This window comes from Peromyscus californicus, unplaced genomic scaffold (genome assembly GCF_007827085.1).
Source record: "Peromyscus californicus insignis strain IS unplaced genomic scaffold, ASM782708v3 Scaffold_18__1_contigs__length_77618521, whole genome shotgun sequence".
Classification (NCBI taxonomy): Eukaryota; Metazoa; Chordata; class Mammalia; order Rodentia; family Cricetidae; genus Peromyscus; species Peromyscus californicus.
In genome coordinates, this window is record NW_026294480.1 from 55,457,164 (window position 1) to 55,474,203 (window position 17,040).

Genomic DNA, 17,040 nt, shown 5'->3' on the forward strand with positions numbered 1-17,040 from the left:
ATGGTGCTTGGGAGCTAGCATGTTTTTTTCCTGATGAAAGCTTGAGAACGTGAAGTTAGAGCCCTTGTTGGGTCAGTGGAATGAAGACCAGCACAGCTTTGGGCAGCACAGAGGCAGTGGTTGGTAGATCCTTGCTTGGCTTGCATTTCTTTCATTGTTGGTTTTGCTTTCTGAGACAGGGTCTTGTTATGTAGCCCAGGCTATGCCTGAACTTAGGATCCTTACATCCATGTACTTGAACTGCAAATGTGTGCCTCCATTCCAGGCTCCCACAACTGAATTCTAATATATATATATATTTTTTAATCAAAGCTTTTTTTTTAAAATTTTTTCTTTTGCAGATTGAAAGCCCCAACTGGTTAAATGTATAACATGACTCTTACATGTAAAGCTCAGGGGGATTTGTGGATGGGGGAGGGGCAGAAAGATTGTAAAAGCCAGAGGACCAGGACATTTACTGTGAGGTATTATCTTCTATTATATGACAGGGATGCTGAACTCATGACATTTCAACAATATGGTCACCAAAACAAGTCACCTAAACCAAACTTCCCCTGAACTCCCCTGTCCCCCAGCTCCCTCCCTCCCATATTAATGACCTTTCTTCCTTATTATTACTGTTATATTTATATGTTGTATATGTTCCATATATATGTTAGTATATATAATGCAACCATTGGCTGAGTCAATTTGGTATTGATTGAATGTATATGCACTTAAGGCCAGCCTTTTGGAATTGAATAATCTAGAAAGGGACTTGTCCATGGAGAAGGCCAATTCTTCCTCTCAGCAAGGGATGGAGCTTTGTCAGATTTCCTCATTTATTTTGATATGTCAGCTGGTTCTGTCACTGTGAAAGTCTTGTTGAGGTGACCATATTGTTGAATTCTAACTGAATTCTAATATTGTATATTTTCTTTTTTTTGAGACAGGGTTTCTCTGTGAAGTTTTGGTGCCTGTCCTGGAACTCACTCTGTAGACCAGGCTGGCCTCGAACTCACAGAGATCCGCCTGGCTCTGCCTCCCGAGTGCTGGGATTAAAGGCGTGCGCCACCACCGCCTGGCTGTATATTTTCTTTGTACTTATTTGCAGTTTTCTAATTCTCGCCTAAAACAGTTTATAGTGTCTGCTGCTGGGCTTTCTTATGACTTAGATAATTTAAATCTTCGTCCTGTTTGTATATGAACAGGACAGGTGAGAACATAGTCCTTTCATAAAGAGATTTACTATTTCCTGTCATGGCTAGGACATAAGACTTGAGGGCTATTATAGCATGCCCATCTCAGGAATGAGACACTTCATCACTCTTAGTAGTTTGCAAACTCTGGACAAATATAAAGAATATTTAAATTTTTCATTTTTGTTTAGCAAACTTGTTTTGAATACAACCTGGTTCAGTCCAGTGGCCGGTGCTCAGTGGCCCTGGGACTTACTGTCTAGACCCTGTGGCCTCTCATGTGTCAAGTACATCTACTTGTAAGATAGTTTTCTTCAGCTGTACAGGCTTTCAGCCAGATTAAAACATCAACTCAGAGAAACAGAAACTGCCGTCTATCATGGTTTTGGCTTCTGTGTTTATGTTATATAATTAAACTATAAATACAGTTAAAATGTTTATATATCAAATAAATATGATTAGCATATCCCATGTAGAATTTTATTTGAGTCATTAAAATGAAACGTGTTCTTCAGCGTCTGACTCCCATTGGGCTTTAGGAAATTTTGTATGTAAATTTCTGACATGTAGGATTCTTTTTAGTATAATACAAGTGAGGGCTGAGCTTCAAGCCCTTGTATTTAGTGACACCGAAGCCTCCAGTCATTCCTGTGGCTTCTCACGGAAGTACCCAATGGTGACGAGTCCCGACCAGGCAACTGCTGGGCTACACGGCACAGTATTCTCAAGAGGAGTCTGGCCCCAGCAGCCCCACAGGGATAGAGCCCGGCAACAGGCATGGCCCTGGGAGAGCTGTTCAGAGAGCAGTGTGTCACGTGGTGATTAAGCTAGAAAGAAGAGGACCAGTTCTGTGCAGCACACACCGGGCATTTGCAGCACTACCGAATCCTTCAGCTGGATTTGTTGATATTGCCCACATTTGAGATAACTGACTTTGGAAAAGGTATGGGATTAATAAAATGAGACACCATGCTCTACAATAATGATGGCAAGAGAGCTGAGTGACTAATTTCTGAGGTTTTCGTTTCATGAAAAAAATCAGAGAACCAGTTAAGAGCTAGGTGTGGTGGCTTACTCCGGTCATCCCATTGCTTAGGATGTAAACAAGGAGCCTGGGAAGGTAGGGAGAAGGTCAGCATTCCTCCTGACAGCCAGCCATTCACTCCCACTGCCATGACAGATGCTTCTGTATGTGCTTGAATTTAAAATTGGTTTTGCTCTATCTTACGTGGTTAGATGTTATTGTAAGTATAAGCAAAAGGCAAATTATTTTTATCACTCGTTTACTTTTACTTTATGTATATGCATGTTTGCTTGCATGTATGTGTGTGCACCATACATGCACATACATCTGCCTGGTGCCCATGGAACCAGAAGAGGGTGGTGGATTTCCTGGAACTAGACTGAAGGGTGGTTGTGAGTTGCCACGTGGTTGCTGGGAATGGAACAGTAGTCATCCGCAATAGAAGAAAGTGCTCCTGACACTGAGTTTTCTCTCTAGCCCCCGAAGGCAATTCTTATTTGGGATGTGTATACTACACTTTGACAACTGTGAAGAGTAAACATTAATTTGATGACATATATTATATGCGTACAATATATTCTTGCTACCCAGGAGTAGTGATATCTATATCTATATATACTTCTATTATTCCAGTACTCTGGGGGCTAAGACAGGAAGATTACAACTTTTAGCCCAGTGTGGACTACATACCAAGACCCTGTTTCAAAGCTTAAGAAGGAAGGAGAGAAAGGAGGGAGGGAAAAAAAATAATTTAAGTTTTATTGAATCTGATATGTACTTAAATCCATTTTGTATGACTATGATTGGGCAGCTGCTCTGTGTACATGGAACCATGGCCATACTCTGTTCCTTCAAGGAAACATGCTCATTCTAAGTGGTCTGGGCACATCTCTGTTACCTCCAGCTCTCTAGACCTTAATGATAAAACCTTGTCAAATCCTTAGCTTGCCTTCTCATGCACCAAAACTGTGCCTTTCATCACCTTCAGAAGCCATACTTGGTCAGAGTGGTTAATGTTTCATGTTTTTGCCAGGTAGTGGTGGCGCATGCCTTTAATCCCAGTACTCGGGAGGCAGAGGCAGGTGGATCTTTGTAAATTCGAGGCCAGCCTGGACTACGGAGAAAGATCAAGGAAAGGCGCAAAGCTACACAGAGAAACACTGTCTCGAAAAAAAGAATGTTTCATGTTTTCACTTTGTGTAGATGGATTTTTCTTTGGGCTGTCAGCTCACAAGTCACAACATGGAGACTTATTATTAATTATGAAAGGTTGGCCAATAGCTTAGGCTTGTTTCTAACTAGTTCTTATAACTTAAATTAGCCCATTTCTATTAATCTATGTCCTGCCACATGGCTCGTGGCTGTTACCTCTCTTCCTGTACATCCTGCTTCTTCTGTGTCTGGTTGGCACTCTGTCTTTTTCTTTCCAGCATTCTTTCTACCCTGAAAATTCTGCCTAGCTATTGGCCATTTAGCTTTTTACTACACTAATCATGGTGACATTATTTTCACATAGTGTAAAGGAATAGTCCACAACTCTGTCTTGTAGCTGTTGATGATAATACCATGACAATTTGTAATAAATACTTGTCCTAGTCACTGTTCTGTTGCCGTGAAGAGACATCATGACTAAGGCAACTTATAAAAGAAAGCATTTAACTGGGGGCTTGCTTACAGTTTCAGAGGGTGAGCCCATGACTATCATGGTGGGAAGCATGGCTTGGGAACAGTAGCTAAGAGCTCACATCTGACCCACAAGCAGGAGGCAGAGAGACAGACAGAGAGAGCATCAGAGATACAGAGAGACCCAGACACAGAGGACAGAGACAGAGACAGACTGGGCCTGGCATAGGTGTGCCACTGGGGGTGACACTCCAACAAGGTCACACCTCCTAATCTTTTCCAAAACAGTTTCACTGCTGGGGACCCGAGTGTTCAAACATGTGGGGAGGAAGGGGTTTATTTGGCCAACACTTCCGTGTCAATCTATCATTAGGGGACATCAGGACAAGAACTCAAGGCAGAAGCCTGGAGGCTGGAACCATGGAAGGATGCTGCATACTGGCTGGCTCCCTGGCTCACGCTCTGCTTTCTTTAAAAAAATCTTTTAAGATTATTTGTTTTGTTTTGTGTGTATGAATATTTTGCCTGGGTATGTGTACTATGTATATGCTTGATACCAGGTGGGGTCAGAAGACGTGATCAGATCCCTTGAAACTGGAATTATGGATGGTTGTAAGCCCCCATGCTGATGCTGGGAATTAAATCCAGGTTGTCTGGAAGAGCAGCAAGTGCTCTTATTTGATGAGCCATCTAACCTGATTCAGCTAGCTTCCTTAGACAACCCAGGCCTACTTGCCTAGGGATGGTGCTGCCTATAGTGGGCTGGGCTCTTCCACATCAATCATCAGTCAAGATAGTCTCTTGGGGACATGACCATAGGCCAGTCTGATCAAGAGAATTCTTCAGCTGAGATCCCCTCTTCCCAGGTGACTCTAGGCTATATCAAGTTGACAATCAAAACTAACTAGATCATACTTTCTTGGTAGCACCCATTGTAGATATGGTCTAGTCCTTTCCTAATCTCCTGGGACCCAGAAGAGAGAAGAACACTTCTTATAGGGGACGCTGGCAGAGGTAGCCCATGGTGCATGCCTAGGCACTTAGTGCCCACCGTCCCTTCATAGTTTGGTATATTGGGTACATATTCTGACCGTAGGACGTTATGAAATAGTCAGAGAACGAGGCACTCAATCCACTGGCCTAATTTTGTGGTAGGATCTGCCAGCTATGATAGTTGTTTGATTTTCCACCCAAGGAGGCAGAAGATTTATTTTAGAACCTGTGCTGATACCATCTTGGGCTGCTTAACTGTTTGTCTCATTAACATCTAATTCTGTTTCTTCATATTTTCACGGTCAAGGGAATCTCAATAAAAAAATCATCATGGTCACAAGAAGGCAGCTTTTTGCCTTGGCTTTGAGATGTCCCAGACTTGGATCCAGTCAGGGACAATCTATGCCAGCCTGCATATTTTTTGACCTGTGGTCACTCTGGATACACCCTGACTGTGGTTCCTACCTCCTCATCAGGTCCTTTCACATCACCTGTGTATGGTGTGGGTATAGGACACTCCAGTAGGGCAGGTGTACCAACACTCAGCTCTCCTTTTTTTGTCTCAAGGTCCTTTCTGTGGTTTATACATTGCATTCCTGAGAAACTTGTGGTTGTGAACTGCAGAAAAAGTGAGGATTTGTGGCAAGGTTTTTACCCTTGCTCCTTGGTTTCATCTGGCTTCTCTTGTCATCCTTGGATATTGGCTCTGTGTTCCTCTATCAGGGTTTTCCTCCACCCCCAACACACACACACACACACACACACACACACACACACACACACACACACACTCACACACACACACTCACACTTTCCTTGCCAGCTTTCCCAGCTCTGAGATCTGTGATGGTCATTTTTACCTCTCTTTTGCGTTTCTGGGGCCCAAAATGATTTTCAGCGATTTCTCCCCCTTTATCTTGTAGGCTCTTGAGCAAGAAGCCAAGACAGAAGAGAGACCAACCATGCCTTCTGGAGCTGCAGAAACCGAAGAAGGTATGCCTGCCCCTGCCCCATGTTGGGAACCCAGAAAATGCAGGGGTTGCTAACGAGTCTGTTGAAGTACACAGTGAAGCATAGCAGGAAATAAGGTGCATAGAAACAAAGATCTGGGGTTGTGGATACAGCACACCCCTGGCTTCTTATTCAGCTAGCATTTACCCATTTGCTAGCACTGGGCCAGGTCCTTGTTGTCCAGATCTTCAGAGTTCCATCTCAGCCTTTTTTTTTTCTTTTATGTGTGTGTGTGTGTGTGTGTGTGTGTGTGTGTGTGTGTGTCTGTCTGTCTGTCTGTCTGTCTGTCTGTCTGTCTCCCCATGACCTGGTTTCCTCTTTCCAAAGTTAGCTTTGTTCCTTCTTTCCTTCCTCAGTAGACCATATGCTGTTTTGCTCATTGAAGCTTTGTGTAACTCTTCCTCTGGGCTGGACTGGTGGATCTTCACGGGGATGCTTCCTCATGTTGGCATGAGGAGCGGACAGTACTGCTATCATCTAGAGAGGAGGTACCAGGGGTGTTTGTCAGGGTGCAGAATGCTCCTGAAAACCCAGGAGTCAGTCCTGTAGAGCCTATACCAAGTTTGAATGCAGTTCTGCTAATGGGAAGGTTCCCACTCTAAGGTTTTATATATGTATATATATAAATATACATATATAAAATATATACACATACATATATATGTATATATGTATGTATGTGTGTGTATATATATATATATATATATAGTTTTTATTATTCCACATCAAGGCACAAGGAATCACTCAGCCACCCTTTTTCAGAGCACTCAATTTGCCAGCAGGAATGGCATTGCTCCTCATTCTGTTCAACATGGCAGGGATTTGGGGGGGTGCATGTAAAAAAAGCCTTACTGTAGTTCACATATTTTCCCTATACAAATAATTCTGATAGTAAGTTGAATACTAAGCATTTTTTTGTAGGAAGCATTTTTACATGGCTTTGTGCACATTATTGTGTTTCTCATGTGAAATAAAATCTTAGTTTCCCTCCAAATCCAGGCGTTACACAAACCATTGTGTGCACAGGAAACCATTGTGTTTTGTTTGTTTTCAACATAAACGTGTATTGGGGAGGGTGTGGGGCGGGGGCATCAGCCCTTCTTGGTCCTGGCCTTCCTCATGGCCACCAGCACGTTGCTCAGTTTCTCTTCCTTTTGGTGTGCATGTGCGTGCATGCCCACCCTCTTCTTGATGAACTTGGGCGTGTGCTTGTCCTTGGACACCTTGACCAGTCCAATGGCATGCTGCTCGTAGGGCATGAAGCCGCACACCTCCTGGATCATGTCCCACATGAACTTGGTGTCATGGGTGAGGCTGCGGTGCTGGCTATGTCCGGGCTCGCTGATGTTCTTTGTCACCTTGCTCTTGTTGAGGTCCACAGCCATGGAGTCACCCAGGGCCATGACTGCTCTGTGATGGCGGCTGCTACAGCACAGGAAAACATTGTTAATGATGAACTACAAATGATCTCCTTATCAGTTTCTTTTGCTGCATATTTTAGCTAGGGTATTATATTCATGTTTTAGCTAGGGTATTACATTGATTTCTTTTTGAAAGTATGTGTACATATACGGTTATTCTTATGTCTGTGGAGTAGAATTAATTATCAATTTAATTTCGGGATAGTGATGGGACTTCATGTGCTATCAGAGAATGTAAAGGAATGCCGGTCTGATGGCAGTGAGAAGCACGGTCCCAGATGCTGGAGTCAGGGACAGATGTGGCCGAATCCTTGTTTCTCTGCCGTGGGTGTTCACAGCTGGTTAGTACTTGATCCTGCATTTAATTAGCAGCACAGAGCGGCTGCATTCCCAGTAGTTGACAGACAGTGTAACTTTAGGGTCTTTGCCTTTGTGTTGGCTGAAAAGAAGCCTTGGAGAAAGAGTGTTTATGAAGAGTGGCTGGAGTCTGTGTGGCATCCACACACACTTCACCTGCTGCTGGGTTGAACGAGCTCCTGAGCTTCCTGGGCCTGGGGTAGGAGGAATTGCCTTGGCTCTGCTCTGTGACTGTTGATGCTGGCTGCTCTGCCTGCCCTAGGAGGTAGTCTAGGGGATGTTAGTTTTCTCGTTGAAGATTACAAGAGAGGCTGAGAGACTTCTTCCTGGTCTTGTGTCAGGACCGCTGGCTTCCCCTAAGCTCTGGCCCACTTTTGCTGTGCCAACTGTAGCTGATCGGGTTTCTTACTTGGCTGATAGACATACTTGGCAGTGAGTTTCTGACTTGCCAGTTCCGAGTACTCACTGCATCTTTCTATCACCTTTATTTCTTAAGCCTCCAGCCCTTTTAAAAAGTCAACTTCTGATTTTTTTTTTTAATAGAGATTATCTCATGCATCTTTCTTCCCTTATTCTCCACCTTTAAACTAATTCAGAATAAAATGAGGTCTAAATATGTGTTAGATTTTGGAGTTCTTGAGCTGGGGGTGGGTGGGTGTGATGGGGGTGTGGGGGGAGGGGCTTGCAGTTGTGGCTGGACAGGAAAACAAGCTCTCCAGGCACAGCATGGGAAGTGCTCCATGAGTCATTTGCAAATATTGCTTCAAGCATGTTGTAGCCTGTGACAGTGGCATGGCCAAGGCGGGTGTCATGGAAGCTATGCCCCTGGAGTTGGGATCTTAGTGAGGGCAGGGATTCCAGATAGAGGAGATGAATAGGGAGAATGCAGGCCATTTTCCCATCGGCACACCCATGTGTGGTGGTAGAAACACCAAGAACACGGGCTTGAGAGCAGCCAGGTGGGCAGGGCTTCGGAAGACTCAAGGGGCGGAGCTTCCTCCTGAGAATTCTGGGAGCTGTTTTAAACAGCTGTTTGGCAAGGTCACTCTGGGAGAATGGCGATTCCAGTTGAGGGTCCAAATGGAAGGCAGAGGACTGGCCAGAGGACTCTAGAAAGCCATGCAGAAGGGGTATACCATGGCAAGCTAAGGCCAGGGGTGAGGTGGGGCTAGATGAATGCTGTCTTAGGCAAGGTGGGGCTAGAGGAATGCTGTCTTAGGTGAGGTTGGGACAGATGAATGTTGTAGGGAGTGAGATGGGTGTTGTGGGGAGAAGGACGGTTCTGTGTCTGGGGCGTGTTTCTGGCCTAGAAAGTAGGACTGTGACCCATAATGTACTCAGTTTTAGACAGGTTGAGTTTGATGGGTCTATGGGATAATCAAGCAAACAGAACAGCAGGCACCAAACCAAAAGAATTTGGCAAGAAACCCAAGTCCACCAGGTCCACATAACTAACAGGCAAATGTAGCCCTAGACTGCATTGAAGCATTCATGTCAGATGCTGTTTGTACCTCCCAGTAGAGGGCAGTGTTCCACTAAAGTGAAGATACTTGGGTCTCTTCTTTTCAGATGCCTACACAAGACTCCACTGGAAGAACATGCATCCTGCAGATAAAAGTGTCCTCTTTTATTTCTTCTTAATGCTGAACTGATGGTCTCTTTGAGGTGCATCAGAGATTAGATAGGTTGCGCCCCTCTCTTCCTGCTGTGGTAGTGAGTTGAGGTGGAGACGCTGTCGCTGTCATAAAGAACTGTAATGACTTTAGCCTGGAAATTAACTTTGCTGTCTTTGTGAGTGTGATAAATGATTTTATTATTATTCTTGTGAGCCAATTATGGTTTTATAATTTTATGATTGCAATTGGACTTGGAGAATAATGGCGAGTTATTCTGGACAAATTAAATGGCTCTGTCTAGTCACTGTTCTACTGCTGTGAAGAGACACCATGACCAAGGCAACTCTTTTATAAAAGCAAGTATTTGACTCGGGCCTTGCCTACAATTCCAGAGGTTTAGTCCATTACAGTGTGGAGCATGGCAGCACCATTGGCAGCACCCATGGTGCTGGAGTAGTAGCTAGGAGCTACCTGCTGGTCTGCAGGTGGTGTGTGTGTGTGTGTGTGTGTGTGTGTGTGTGTGTGTGTGTGTGTGTGTGTGTGTGTCAGAGAGAGAGAGAGAGAGAGAGAGAGAGAGAGAGAGAGAGAGAGGGAGAGATTGAGCCTTGAGCCTGGCATGGGTCTTAACACCTCAAAGCCCACCCCTCACCCCCAGTGACACCCCTCTTCCAGCAAGGACACACCTCCTAATCCTTCTAATCCTTTCAAAGAGTTCCATCAAATATGTGAGCCTATGGGGGCCATTCTTATTGAAACCACCACAGACAAAGTCATTGAGAAGAAATAGGCTCCGTTTTCTCTCTTGCCTTCTGGACTTTCTTTTGTTTTATTCCCCCAATTCACTGAGAATGAGTCTCATGTAGACCAGGGTGGCCTTAAATTTGTTATGTAGCCAAGGATGACTTTAAATTTGTTATCCTCCTGCCTCCACCTCCCAAGCTCTGAGAGGTTACAGGTGTGCACCACGCGTCTACTTTACACCCTAGGATTTTCTGAGGAGCAATGCACAGAACTAGAAGATGTTCTGAAAAGTAAGGATCCTTTCAGCAAGTCCATGGAAAATGCTCTCTCTGAAACCTAACTTAGAGACCCAGAATGCATTTGATATGTCACAGGTTCTAGTAAGTCAAGAATTAGGAACTTGGGTAGCCTCATTCAACTCAACTGTCAATGAAAGATCCTTAGGAGGTGGTCTGAGGAGGTACTCTGAAGAATGATGCCATTCCACATCGTCCCTGATCTTTCCTCATGCCTCCTTTCCCACCACCACTTAGGTTCTCAGTATCTATCAGCGCAGTGACATTCTCTGCAAATGTCTAGGGAGGTGTATATGAAACCACTCAGGGTCATCTTGTGCATGTGAGGCCATCTGCACCTCCTGATGCCCTGCCAGAATTCCCTTTGTATTTCTGTGCTTTTGAGACCCAGGCCTTCCTGTATATGAGACTACTTGGCCTCTCTACCTCTTGAGTGCTGAGATTAAATTTGTGAGCCACGACACCTGGTTCTCACAGTTCTTGGTGTGTAAGAGGCCCTGCCCACTTGGAGCTTATAGGTCATAGCCAAGCTGAGAACTATTATAACCTAGGTACCACTGTTCAAATCCAGGTTCTTTATCAGTTTTTAGTATTTATTTTTATTACCATATATTAATCACACAAATGAGTGGATTTGATTATGGTCCATGTAAACAATATAGTTTGAGCATACTCATCCATGAAAATTTTTTTTGTTGTTGATGGGATAAACCATCTGTGTGGTATGCTGTCTCAACTTCTGTGTCATTGGTCTCTGACTAATAATACAATAGCGTCTCCCCATAGTATTGCCCACCATAGTTTCACTAACAAGGAAACAGGAAATGGGGATTGGAACATGAGTTCCAACAGGGCAAAACCGTTTCCTTTGGGGCTGGGCAGGCTCAGCTGTTCTCCTGTGTGGATCTGATGAGAGAGGCCAAGAACCCAACACAAGACACAGCCTAGGCAGGCAGCTGGAGTCCTGTGGGTTCTCTCCTCGAATGGTCTGTAACTGTTTTGTACCCACTGTATACTGGGCACTATTTGAGACCTGGAGATTCAGCAGTCACCAAAAGCAAGCAACGAGACCCCTGCTCTCAACTCTATCTTAGTAATTTCCTCCAGCATTTTCGAGGACTTGCTGTATGCCAGGCCCTGTCTTAGGCACTGAGTCTGTGGGTGTGAACTGCAGGAAGCTGTGGGCACTCATGGAGCACACATACTAGTGGTCATGGAGAAGGGACATTTCTGAGAGTTGAGAATTGACTTTACTTCATGAAGAGTAGCTCAGAAGAGATTTTTCGTAAGTAGCACATCTCGTCTAGGCAGCCAGAAGTCAGTTGGTTATCTGCTATTTCACCCATTGCATTCCAATATCCCAACCACTCCCAGACAAGAGAATCTATTGACTGCATGTTCACACTGCTGGTCTAGAATTTTCTCCCGTGTTTGTGCGATGGAAAAAGTGTAACATCAGGATCATTGCCTGGAAATGCTAATCTCAAGCTTCTGTCACGGGGAAATTTGTGGCCACGCATGCTCAGACTCGTCTTGATGACACATGCTGCCAGGCAGCAGGCAGACAGCTCAGAACTCAGCTCTGCCATGAACTGGCTTTTCAGCATTATGAAAGCTACTCAGCTCCGTTTGCTTGTATGGAAATGGCAGAGGAGGGAGGGGAGTAGAGGTGTGGTGTCATTTAATGCTTAAGGTGGGGCACTTGTTCAGTATCTCCTGTAGTTGTGGTCTAGTGCGTGATGCCTGGTTCTAAGTGTAAGTTAAGTAACTCTAGCTTGTACTGAAGTATAGGTAGTAGTAGTAGAACGGCTAGCTGGTATTTGAGTATATTTGAGTATTTCCTGTGAGAAAGTGTTGGGAGAGTAAGAGGGCTGTTATCCACACACGGTTTCCTTTCTAAGATGTTTTATTTAAATACTGCAACTCAGGACTTTTTAGAATATTTGCATATGGTACAAGTGTTTCATCAAGATGTAAGGACTTTAAGCTGGGGCAGCTGAGAACTGAGGTGTTGGGGGTTGAGTCTATCATTGAGGAAGATGTTTTCTAGATGATGACTTAATTGGAGATCTAACCACCTCCTCCTCTAGTTTGGAGTATCTAAGGCCTGATCAGAATCATTCCCTAAGAAGTAGGGGAAGCCAGACAGTGGTGGTGATGACACACGCTTTTAATCCTAGCATTCAAGAGGCAGAGGCAGGCAGATCTTTGTGAGGTCAAGGCCAGCCTGGTTTACAGAGAAAGTTCCAGGACAGTCAGGGCTACACAAAAAATCCTGTCTCAAAAGAAGGAGGAAGAGGAGAAGGAGGAGGAAGGAGGGGGAGGAGGCAACGGCAACACCTACAATGTTGAAAACGGAATTTGGGCATTTTCAGTGATTTAAAATAGAAGGCACAGAAAGACAAATAGTGTATGCCCTCAGCCATCAGAGGGAGTCACAAGAGTTGACATCATAGGAGAAAGTAGAAAAATGATTACTAGAGACTGAGAAGGTGTGAGATTGGGGAGGGGGAGGAGGTAATATGGGGAATTTGTATGACAGATGCCAACATACTGTCATGTAAAAGGAACATACTGTTCTGTAGCACAGTAGGATGACTGTAGTTTATCACACCTTAGATATTTTAAGAACTAGAAAAGAGGAATTTATAGGCTCTGAAATCAAAGATATGGTAGAAATGCAAATTTCTCTGATACATTGTGTACATGTAAATATATATAAGCCTGTGTCAATTAAAATAATTTTTGTTAGTTCTTTGAGAGTCTCATATAACTTGTTCTGATCATACTCACCCCGCCTTCCCAGCTCTTCTCAGATTCAGCACCCCCATTCCCCGCCCCCCAGATCTTCTCAGATTCAGCACCCTCATTCCCTACCCTTCCAACTTTGTGTCCTATTTTTTAACCCTTCAAGACTAATCTGTGCCGCCCATTTATTCTTGGATTTGTGGTCTTCCATTGGAATATGGTCTACTTACCAGGGGCCATAGTCTTAGAGAATACTGTTTCTCCCACTCCCAGCACTAGCGACTGCCAATAGCTCCACAGCTAGAGATGGAATTGTGTGCCCATATCCCCTCCACGCTCGGACTTTGTCTGGTATGGGCTTGCACAAATCTTGTGTGTGCTGTCCCAGACACTGTGAGTTCCTATGTACAGCTGTCTTGCTGCGGGTGGTGGTACAGACTGGTGCAGCCAATATGGAAATAAGTATGAAGTTTCTTAAAAAAAAAACACATTTTAAAAAATTACAGAAAGACTATAGTTAACATTCCCCTAAGCCAGAAAGTGGTTTGCAGTTACTTCTTTCACTCTATCGGGATGTACATCCTTCTCCAAATTTTCTGTAGAGTTGAGTTTGCCAGTCTTGTTTCTCCTAAATGGAAACCACTTTCATCAATAAAGGTCCAAGGATAAAGACAAGCTGAGAGCTGGCCCATCTTGGACATTGTTAGAACAATACTAGCTTTTTCCCCATACATAAATGAAAAGTCTCCTCACCTTCCACTATATCACAAAACTGAAGGATGATGGTTTGAGCTACAAGTTTTACAGATCATCTGGTTGAACCACCTTATGAGGCCCACAGGCCACAGGCTCCCCATAGTTCACCTCCAGGCAATAAATTTGTTTCGTTCTTAACTTAGATTCTTTCTTCCATATGGGTCAAATTAACAGGCTTGGGACAAGTGTAAAATTCAGCTAAGGATGAATAGATTTGGATAACTTATCCTAAACATGCAGCCAAAGAATCCCTTTCTTGAAGTAGACTCTAAGTGAAATCACAGAACATAAAAGCAATCCTAAAGTCGCACTGTGTTTATCTCTTTGAAAGGTGACTTACTTCATCTTACTTAAGCAGTTGACTAAGTTAGGAAAATTATGCCCTAATTTCACTTTGAGATCTAATAACTTTCTTAGAGCTTCTGCTTATTGATGATTTTGAGGCTGAAATTGTCTCCCTTCCCAGCCATGATTGAAATTTTCACCCTTGAGAACCTAGGGATAGAATGTGCATAGATGTAAAAGTTTATAAGAGACAGATTAAACAGGATCATCACATGACATTTACTCAAGAGGAAAGAAGGTGTGTATCTACACACAGACTTGTACAGTATTTTGTATGATAACTAAGTTTAAAAGAAAAAGAAAAAAAATATCATTTCCACTCCACTTGAATGTCCATGGCAGCATTAGTTTTTACCAGGTAAGTTTTCTGAAGATCAGAGTATCAAATGTTTTAAAAATGATTTCTAATGTTTCCCTAAATATTTTCAGAATAACAACCAAATTTGTAGTTTAACTCAAAAGTACTTGTGTGTGTATGTGTGTGTGTGTGTGTGTGTGTGTGTGTGTGTGTGTGTGTGATGACATTCACTAGCATTCAAAAATTTTTCTTTATGCAGTGGCTTTTAAAGTTGGACAGAAGAGATGGCCTGGTGGATATAGCTTGTGCTTTCCAAGTGTGGGGACCAGAGTTCCAATTCCCAGAACCCAAGTTAAAAGCAGGGCCAATGTGGAGGCTTTCCTGTAACCCAGCACTTGAGAGGTAGAGACAGGGGCTCTGGGGCTCCTTGGGGGCAGTCTGGCTAGCAAGAGGAGCCTGATGGCCCGTTCTGGGTTCAGTGAGAAAACCTGCCTGATGGCCAGCTCTGGTTCAGTGAGAGATCCTGCCCGATGGCCAGCTCTGGGTTCAGTGAGAGATCCTGCCTGATACCAGCTCTGGGTTCAGTGAGAGAACTTGACTCAGTAAATAAAGTGGACAGTGATAGAAGAAGGATACCCAATGTTAGCCTCTGGCGTGCACATACCCATGCACATGCACATGTTCCTCTACATATATGAACATATACATACATCCGCCACACACACACACACACACACATATATACATACATACATCCGACACACACACACACACACACACACACACACACACACACGCACGCACGCACGCACGCACGCACACACACACACACACACACACACATACACACACATACATACGCCACACACACCACACACACACACACACACACACACACACACACACACACACACACACACATATATATATCCTAAAGTAAAAATAAACATTTTAAAAAATCATGGACTGTGTTTTTAGTTGAATTTTATGTGAGATGTGTTTAAGTCCAGAACTCTTCCTTAAATGTTTGATTTCCCCTCCCCCAATGTTTGATACTTTTAAAATACAGATAGGGGCTGCATTTATGCCTCCTGGTTTAAATTCTTCCGTATTTCACATGTAGCCTTTTTGTGTGGAGAATCCTGTTTTACTTTTCACTCAAGCATAGAAAATGTAGAGCATCTATACTAATAATAATTCTGTAGTTGAGTTTTTTCCCCATTTAATAAAACTGGAATTACAGGTTGTTGTGAACTGCTTCACATGGGTCTTGGGAACCGAATTCTGGTACTCTAGAAGATCAGCAAGTATTCTTCATCACCGAACCATTTTTCCACCCCCTCCAAAGAAAGATTTTAATTATTAAAAAATAAAGAAGTCCTGATATAGGACTTGAAGACATGGTGCTGTGTTTATAAAGCCAATTACAAAAGACCCCATGATTCCACCTGTATCACATATCTTAAGTAGGCAGACCACTGAGAGAAATTAAGGTAGTGGCTGTCCGGGCTGGGCTGTGGGAAGGAGGTCAGAGGGCAGTTGAAGAACTGTGGGGAATGATTGCTCATGGCTGTGGGGCTTTATGTTGGCATGAGGAAAATGTTCTAAAATTGATGGTGGGTAATGGTTGCATACCTTGGACCATACTAAAGCCAAATAAATTGTGTGTATGCCTTAAACAAATGAATAGTGTGGTATGTGCACTGCACCCCAGCAAGGTGAGATAAGCATAACCTACATTAAAATTTGCTGGATTCTCCCTTGATGGTGGTTATATTGATATTTATTTTTTCAAGTTTTCTTAAACAATGACTGTTGTGGCTCAGAAAAAAAGTATTAAGAGTAATTTTGATAAAAGCATTTCACAAAGATGTCTTTTTCATTCTGCATAGTTCCAAATATAAAAATAAGATGAATTTGAGCCAACCCAGGGGGAAGTACCTGAGGGCCAGATTCCATCTCTGCATTGGTATCTCTGCTGCTGTAGCTTGTGGGATTGCCTGTAATGTTTGGGCTTTTGGAGGAAAAGACTCACTGGGACTTTTGTGGATAATTGCCTCATTGTTTCCTCCACGTCATACTATGCTGGGCCAGCAACACGAGTGCTTCATTAATATTCCCACTTGGGGCAAGAGGGAGGAATTCCACAGAAGTTCAAGCATCATAATAGTTGGTGAATTAAGAGCGTCTCCTTCGCCATGTTAGCTCTCTGGCACTGAGAGTTGCACATTCATTTTGGGGTGAAACACTAAGCAGGAGAAGGAAGTGAATAAGTCAACAGTGAAACCTTGGTGCGTCAAGAGAGAGGTGACAGAGCTACGCATGTGGGAAGAAACAGGGGACAGAGCCCTGGTCTCTCCAGTCAGCCTGGTTGCCAGAACTTTAGTAATGAAATAATGCTAGGACCGCAAGTGTTCCAATTAGCAATTTGATGAAGCAAGCAACTTTTCCTCTCTCCCCATCCAGAGCTGGCCTGACACCCACTCTAGCTCATCAGATGGACGTCTTTTGGGTACCAAATGTAGGTGGGTGGGGAAGTTGTTAGTTCTCCACCTTGTGTGTAACAGGCAGGGGATACAATTGTTGGTACCCAAACCAAATTGATCCCAGTCCAGAGTCTCTTTCCAGAATGC

At 43.7% G+C, this 17,040-nt stretch overlaps 2 protein-coding genes across 6 annotated transcripts in view; one reads left to right on the forward strand and one right to left on the reverse strand.

Moving 5' to 3' along the window:
* Positions 1-17,040, forward strand: part of Arhgef28 (Rho guanine nucleotide exchange factor 28) — a 300,377-nt gene that overhangs the window by 142,666 nt on the left and 140,671 nt on the right. For all 5 annotated transcript variants that reach the window (XM_052743476.1, XM_052743480.1, XM_052743477.1 and 2 more), the window contains exon 7: positions 5,742-5,811. In XM_052743476.1, coding sequence (XP_052599436.1) covers positions 5,742-5,811 — 70 coding nt within the window. The remainder of the gene's footprint in view (positions 1-5,741; positions 5,812-17,040) is intronic.
* On the reverse strand, positions 6,578-8,232 carry LOC128113646 (60S ribosomal protein L36-like). Its single transcript, XM_052743482.1, has one exon. It carries the CDS (start codon positions 7,230-7,232, stop codon positions 6,921-6,923), a length of 312 nt encoding a protein of 103 aa, XP_052599442.1. The 5' UTR covers positions 7,233-8,232; the 3' UTR covers positions 6,578-6,920.

Excerpts from the sequence above, each read along its gene's own strand:
- LOC128113646 (XM_052743482.1), bottom strand. The coding sequence starts at position 7,232 with ATGGCCCTGGGTGACTCCATGGCTGTGGACCTCAACAAGAGCAAGGTG.